Source organism: Ctenocephalides felis, unplaced genomic scaffold, assembly GCF_003426905.1.
Source record: "Ctenocephalides felis isolate EL2017-DRISC unplaced genomic scaffold, ASM342690v1 CF-g0.4_SCAFFOLD_01492, whole genome shotgun sequence".
Taxonomy (NCBI): Eukaryota; Metazoa; Arthropoda; class Insecta; order Siphonaptera; family Pulicidae; genus Ctenocephalides; species Ctenocephalides felis.
Window position 1 is genome coordinate 36,093,920 of NW_020537646.1, and position 8,050 is coordinate 36,101,969.

The 8,050-nt window shown below is 29.4% G+C and overlaps 2 protein-coding genes across 2 annotated transcripts; one reads left to right on the plus strand and one right to left on the minus strand.

Annotated features, from left to right (window-relative positions):
- The first annotated feature begins 4,027 nt into the window (after positions 1-4,027).
- Positions 4,028-5,838, plus strand: LOC113370096 (proteasome subunit beta type-5). Its single transcript, XM_026610762.1, has 4 exons — positions 4,028-4,205; positions 4,275-4,470; positions 4,841-5,173; positions 5,623-5,838. The coding sequence occupies exons 1-4, from the start codon at positions 4,080-4,082 to the stop codon at positions 5,787-5,789; spliced, it is 822 nt and encodes a 273-aa protein (XP_026466547.1). The 5' UTR covers positions 4,028-4,079; the 3' UTR covers positions 5,790-5,838.
- A 300-nt stretch (positions 5,839-6,138) lies between these two features.
- Positions 6,139-7,560, minus strand: LOC113369988 (ruvB-like helicase 1). The gene is given in 3 exon segments (XM_026610624.1): positions 6,139-6,953; positions 6,956-7,084; positions 7,087-7,560. Coding segments are annotated over 3 exon segments (1,365 nt in total). The 5' UTR covers positions 7,508-7,560.
- Positions 7,561-8,050: the final 490 nt, after the last annotated feature.

Sequence of the window (8,050 nt, forward strand, 5' to 3'; positions counted from 1 at the left end):
TGACATGCATGGCATTCATATTTAAAATGAGTCAAATTCATATTATTTTCTTGAATTTGAGAATTATAAACCATCATGCCAGGATCACCTCCAATGAATGTTTTTTGGAAGTGTTCTTCCAACATTTTTTCTTCTGATGTCTTTACCCTCTGGTTTTCATTTATTCCACTACAAGAAATGTAATGTGCTTGTAATGCAATATTATTCAGAAATTCATCACCACATATTTGACAAAAAAGTTTGTATTTGTATGCATATGAAAATTCATATGGTCGCTTGTTAACATTGTATGATGCCCAAAAATTTGCATTTTGGCTATTCATATATTCCGCACTCCAAGTAGATTTACAAATAGCCTTATTTGTTGAATTAGATGTATTAGTTGTATGATAAAAATTATTATTAAAGCTTTCTTGATTGATCTGTACATCAATTTCTCTTATAACTAAATTCAAAGGCATCTCATCATTGCCATTCATATATTTGTCAGCATTATCATTAAATTGTTCAATTTCTGAACTACTTTCTGTTTCAGATGGAAAGTACTTATTCATATTGTCTTCCCAATAAGGATTTCTAGTTTCAGCATTTTGCTCTTCCTCAAAAAATTCAACAATGAAGTCTTTTACATCATTTGTTAAGCCCATAGAAATGCTATCGAGATTTGAATCATCATTCAAATTATTTACTAGGTGCTCTGGTGCAATGTTCCTCAAATCGCTAATTAAATCATTAGATTCAATGAATGTCTTATTTAATAAATCATTGCCAAGGTTATCTTGCAAATGGTAAGGATTTTCAATACAGCCTTCTGATGATTGTTGATGATTGTTATTATTAAACTCGTATCCTTCATTTTTATCAGTAAATGGTGTTTGATTCTGATTTTGTTTTGTAAGGATATTTTGATAATTGAGTGCATTATTTGATGTAAAATCAGCTTGAACAACTGGAATTTCTTTTACAACTTGCAATCCATCAACATAATTCTGGTAAGCCTTATTCCAAGTAACATCTTCTTTTGCTTTTACTTCTTGATTATTGGCTTGTGGAATAATAAGTTTCATTTTGGCGGGATTTATTACATTAATTTGGTTTCTCTTTCTGACTGAACCTTTTGCCACCAATACGGATTCCAATATTGAATCCTTTGTTGTTGTTGCACATTTCTTGTTCTGGGAGCAACGACTAACTTTTTCTCTCCTATTAGTTGATGATACAGTTGTTCTTTTTCGAATGGCATCAGTCGGTGTTTTAGTTGTTTCACTGGCTTTACTTATTTTTACATTTGCAGGCTTAGTAGGCTTTTTGCGTAGTGATCGCTTCAAGGGAGTGTTGATTGTTGATGTTAATTGTGGTTGCTGAATTGGCTTGGTTTCATCGACTTCTTTTTCAGGTCCAATATTTTGCACTCCATCTGCTATTTCATTGGCATCTAACATATGAATTTTAGATTTAATTTTTGATTAAAATTAATTTACATACTAAATCATTTACACACTAGGCCTATAAATAATAATGACCAATTTACATATACTATATATATACCAGATGGTGCAGTAGTTATAAGAAATGATATCAGACGTGCAATAACTGAATTCTGTAAAAGTTTTCTAGAAGCAAAAAATATTTTGATTGATTTACCTAACAATTTCAGGTTCACTTAATATCCACATACTATACCAACAATTTTTTGGCTATTTTATGACTTTATAAAATAACATACTACAAGTTAAAGAGATTATACAATAGCTTATACACACAACACACTGAAACTAACATAATTTAATAATTTATATTTATTTAATTGACTAAATTTCAAGTTATTAAAATTAATGCAGGCTACTGACATTGCATTTCTTCAGAACATGTTAGTACTTGGTATTATATTTCTCATACGATGATTAATATTATAATACATATAAAAAGATAAAGAAAATTGAAATACTATTTTAGTCAGGTCTGCTGGGTATGTGTGCATAAACTATTTCCCAAGATCTATTTGATGATTTCTTTGGTGCTATAAGAGCATCTGATTACAATTGCACAAACATAAATATAAAAAGATTTGATCCTCTAACTCTAGTTTGGTTGCCGTTACTTGATATATTTTCATCTTGAAATCAAATAGTTGAATATATATATATATATATATATATATATATATATATTCTATAATAGCACCTATTTTAATATTCTAAGCATAATGTAAATCAGTCATAATTTTCATATGCCACAAATAAAGTTATAACAAAATAAATAAAATACCATTAGTTATTGTACATTGTTTTTTAGCTGCTTCAGTTTTATCATTCTTTCGAGGTCTTGGATTCTTCTTACGTCTGCCTTCAGTTTTATTTGAAGATTGCAATACTTTATCAATAGCTGTGACACAATCTTTTAATTCTTGTTGCAAAGCAGAAGCACTAGTTTTAGATTTTTTTCTGTTAGAATTATTGTTGATTTTGTCATCTTTCGTCAAATTTTCTACAACTAATGAAATTATGTTACAATCATATTATACTACACATTAACTAAATCACAATTAACTAACCATTTTCAATCTTGGATTCTCTGCGCGACAATATTGCTAAAGATAACTGATCAATCGAATGACATGTCGTTTGATGCAAATGCATTTCAGACATGCTATTTGCACGTTCATCACAAATAATGCATTTAATGAAATCCGTCATTCCTGAAATATGTACACACAAAACACAAGCATATAAACACAATTAATTAGGCAATTGCCCTAAATCAGAACCCTTTCGTTGAACAAGAAAACTTCGAACGCGTGCCGGACTTGATCTCCGCTTCTCAATCAAATCAAAACAATAGGTAACCCTTTTCTTGGGATCAAATTCAATGTTTAGTTTTTCACTTAATTAGGTTGCACAATTGAAGTCAAAATCGGTCACGCATAAAATTTAAATTGAGCAACGCTAATCTAAAGGATTAATAAAAAATAATAATTAACATGCGGATGATAACCCTATTAAATTATTTAGCAACCTTATGTGCGATTTCAGTTCATTTCAATTTTAAGTTCAATGTATATTATTTAAAAAATAAATAATCATATATCGAATATTCAATGTTGCAAAATTATAACTGAGCTGAATTTAATATTATTGCATTAAATTGATTTTTTAAATTGTATATTTATTATCCTAATTACTGCAAATATGTTCATAACCATGATCGAATAATGAATATAATTTAATTATCGCGCTAATTTTAAAAATAGATAACCATATTATTTGATTTATTTATAAATGCATTCAGTGCAGGTATAATATAAATTCATGTGAAGACTTATTCATTTAAATTATACAGAGTTTAACATTTGCTAGAAAAATCTGGCCATATACAATAAGCTTTTAAATTTATGGCAAAATATAAATTAGTGTAGGTATATAAAACATTTGTTTTTTATACACTAATATTTTACAGATTTTTTATATAAACTGTTTACAAGTAATTTTTTAAAATTGGGTGAATGGATTAGTGTTTGTTTAATATAATAGCAAAGCAAGAAATAACATTAATTTTAAAATTTAAATGAAAATCCCAAAGCAATTAATACTCTAATAATTTAAATTCATTAATTAAATTCGATAAATAATCTTGATTGTCGTACAACTGTTATATCATAAGCCTAATGTTATTTTATTAGTAATATATAAATAATTAATTTTTATAATAAGGGACGCATACAATTATCAAAGAATGTGTAATAAAAATTAAAAATATTCGGAGCACTGTTTAAATTTTAATTAGAGTAAATCTAATTATCTATCAATGATTTGATATAATGCTGACTGATGGCAAGGATTTGTCAAACGTGATAGAAAAACTGTAGCCCAATAAATTTAATGTTTAAAACTTTTGAAGATTTAAAAAAAGCGGCATAACGGCATAACGTTGTTCCGCAGACAACATTAAAAATCTTATCGATATTTTCGACGCTAACTTCGCGTTAGTGTGTATGACTGTGAAGCTTCTAATTTTGTTTGTCATTTGTTTCTTGTTGGTTATCTGGCAGTTTAGATTACTTATAAATTAATTTTATAATAATGGCTTTGGCTCAATTGTGTGGTTTGGAGAATTATTATTCTCAAAATGATGATACTGATGAATATGCAAAATTAACACGTAATTTCCAAAATAATATGGAATTATGTGTTCCTCCATTCGCAAATGTAAATTTTGTTGATGTCAATCTTTATTTATATTTAAAATATTGAAATATGTTTATGATTTATTTTTAGCCTGCGGTGGAACTTGCTAATATGAAAGATGAACAAGGAAATAAGTTGCGTATGCATTTTGATCATGGTACTACAACTCTTGGATTTCAATTCCGAGGTGGTGTGATACTAGCAGTTGATTCCCGAGCAACTGGTGGACAATTTATTGGGTCACAATGCATGAAGAAAATTGTTGAAATTAATGATTTTTTGTTAGGTACATATTTTGTGTCTTTTTAATTTGATCTTGAATTTCTGATTTTTCTTTTCATGTATACTTAGTTTTGTATCGAACCAGTTTGCATACGTTTGTTATATCATAGGTAATAATGCTGATTCATCATTACCAGTTACTGTCGACGTTACTGATAATTCTTATATGTAGCTTAAAATGCCTACTTACATGAGTCAAAATATTTTTTGAGGCATTATTCATTGAGAAACAGTTACAATTCAACAGCTTATCAGTTAATAAATATACTATTGTGGTTTGCTTTGTGCAAATTGTTTCCAAATATAGTTAAATGAATTAAAATGTGACTTCCTAAGCAACTTTGAAAGGTAAATCTTATATTTTCTCTTCTTAGGAACTTTGGCTGGTGGAGCAGCTGATTGTGTTTATTGGGATCGTGTGCTAGCAAAACAATGCCGTTTACATGAACTGCGCAATAGAGAAAGAATATCTGTAGCAGCTGCAAGCAAACTTATGTCTAATATGGTTTATAATTATAAAGGAATGGGCTTATCTATGGGTATGATGTTAGCGGGCTATGATAAGCGAGGACCTGCATTGTACTATGTAGATTCAGAAGGTACAAGAACTCCAGGAAAAGTTTTTTCTGTGGGTAGTGGTTCAGTATATGCATTTGGTGCTTTAGACTCTGGTTATGATTGGAATTTGAGTGATGAAGATGCATATGGTAAGTCAAAATTATCAAAAAATATCAAATTACCCAAAAACGTGTAGATAGAAAAGATTCTAATAAGATAAAATATTGAATAAATGGATTTTTTTTTTTGATTTTTTAAATATTATTTATAGATTAACTCCCAGCTTGTTGTACTTGCATTCTTTCACAATCTTGGAGATCAGTCTCCAATTATTGGTTAAATTGTTCTTGAATTTATTGGTCAAGATTGTGGAAGAATGCAAGTACAATAAACTGGGAGTTAATCTATTAATAATATTTAGAAAATCGAAAAAATATTTCCACTCTCAGACTTTACATTACATTACTAATGAGAATGTAGTATGTTTACTTATAAATTTATGTAAAAATTTATAAAGGTGGAATATAATTGCACCTTCATATTAAAATGTTATAAAATCTAATATTTGGAAAAGTTTACTGAATAAATTTTGTTTCAGAACTTGCAAGACGCTCTATTTATCATGCCACTCACAGAGATGCCTATTCAGGTGGTATTGTCAGAGTGTATCATATGAAACCTACTGGCTGGGTACACATTTCCGATGAAGATTGCATGGATCTGCATTATAAATATGAAGAGCAAAACGGATTGAAAAAAAATTAAATTGACATATAATGATTGTACTTTAAGGTTTTATTAAATGAATTAATAATTATTCATATTTGAAGGATTTATTAAGGTTTGAGAAAAAATTCTGCTTAATATTTAATACTTTTCAACTTTTTGCTATTAATTTTGTTCTTGCTAAATGTATTTGTGTTAAATATTTCCTCTATGATTTCATTTTGTTTTTTATATTTTTGATTTTATGTTTCACATTCAACTTCTTCAAATCATGTTATATTAACAAATTAAAACACAATATTTTTAAATTTAATCATTTTTATTCAAGATTTTAATGAATAATGATACTTTCTTTAAAACAATACAAATAATTGATTTTGAAATAAAATTACATCATGTATTTATCTTTGTGCATGGATAAAATTTTAGCAGAACTCTTTGCATCAAGGAACAGTTCCTTTACTTCTTCAACATCCTCTTTTGTGATAGCATTATGTCCATTAACCTTAGCACTAAGTGCTGCAGGTGTTAATAGCTGAACTGCATATCGAAGTGTAGTTGTGGTTCCTAATTCACTCAATTTAGTTAATGCAGATTCAGTCATGGATATACCTTCAGTTTGTGATCTAAGTTTTAATATTGATTCTATTTCTTCTTGTGAGTATGGCAATGTTCTAATTATTAATAAACGATCAAGTAAATCTAATGGAATACCATGTGGTGAGATAATATCCTCAGTACCACGTATTGTGCAACGACCTCGGTTTGTTGCAAAAATGACTATAGGAGCAATGGCAGACTCTAAAGCCCTGTGAAGGTAAGTAAATGTTTCTATGTCTAACATATGAACTTCATCAATAAAAAGCACTCCAGGTACTAATTCTGCAGTACCTTGATCAATGTATCTATCAACAACTTTGTTAATTTCCTTTCTCAATTTGTCTGTAATCTCAGTCTTTTTGGGTTTCATTAGTTGGCCCATCATAGACAATATATCCTGACCCCCTTGTGGCTTTGCATTGGCAACATCAAGATCATGCAAAGTTACATCTTGGATAACATCTTTTTTCTTATGTACATCTCCTTTTGGCAGAGGAACATATTCATCAGCTTCTAGATCAAATTCAGTAGCATAAGTATCTACACGACCTTGGCGTTTAACACCACCACTGTTTGATTCGATAAAAATGACATCGCCAACATTAACTTTTCTTTCTGCAAATTTTCATAAATTGATGGATCTAACTTTAGTTGTTTTGTGCCTTTGGCAGTTCTAAGAGTAAGTAAAACATGAGATACAGTTTGACCGAAACCCCCTTCTGGAGATTCTGTTCTACTGGTGTCATCTCAGTAACTTCACCTTCGTAAACTTCTTTAGTTTCCTTAATTCTTAAGCCTATAGCTCTGCGAAAATTTTCCATTAATACCTCAGTCTTTTTGATTTCATTACTATAAACTTCTGAACCAACCATTGGACAAAATGGAACTTTGTTTCCTAATTCATGGGCTATGGCAAGAGCAATGGCTGTTTTGCCGGTTCCAGGAGGGCCTGCTAAAAGTAAAGCCCTACCTGCCATCTTTTTAGATCGAATCATATCAACAACGATTCCAGCGGCTTCGCGAGCCGCTTCTTGGCCTACAAGACCGGCTGCTTGTTGTTGCGCATTTCCCTCGGCATCTAAACCTAATCCTTTAACATGACTATGAGCAGATATTCGTTGAACCCTCACAGTGCTTTTCACTTCCTCAATAATCATTTTTAATCACAAGTTATACTTTCAGTTTAATAAAACAAAACAAAATACGAGAAACTTCGTATTGAACAAACGCACGTTGTGTTGTTATGACAATCCATATAGATGTTTTTTCGTTATATAGATGAGAGTTTATAAATGATAATAACTTCAAGATTCAACTTCAGATTCTGCGATTGAAGCGCCAATTATTGTACAATTCATAGGAATTTTATATAACTATATGCTTAGATAAATAAGCATAAATACTATATAATATATAGTTTATTCTATTATTTAATACACACTACAGCTGCAAATTCTATTTAAACTTTAAAAATCACTGTGAATGCTATGAGAAATTTGCCCATATTTTAAAATAGTAATTTTTTATATAACCTGCAAAATATTTTTTTATAAACATTCATATAGATAAAAGCGCTTATTTTATTCGCAAAGTATAATTGGTAATTCTTCACATTTAAAATGTGAAGAATATTATAAGGTTATTGGATATAACACGGCTGTAACCGCTGTATAACTAATAATATAAAATAAAATTGCTAG

Coding starts and splice junctions, on each gene's coding strand:
- LOC113370096 (XM_026610762.1), top strand. CDS start 4,080: ATGGCTTTGGCTCAATTGTGTGGTTTGGAGAATTATTATTCTCAAAAT. Junction 4,206..4,274: donor GTGTTCCTCCATTCGCAAAT/GTAAATTTTGTT, acceptor ATTTATTTTTAG/CCTGCGGTGGAACTTGCTAA. Junction 5,174..5,622: donor GAGTGATGAAGATGCATATG/GTAAGTCAAAAT, acceptor ATTTTGTTTCAG/AACTTGCAAGACGCTCTATT.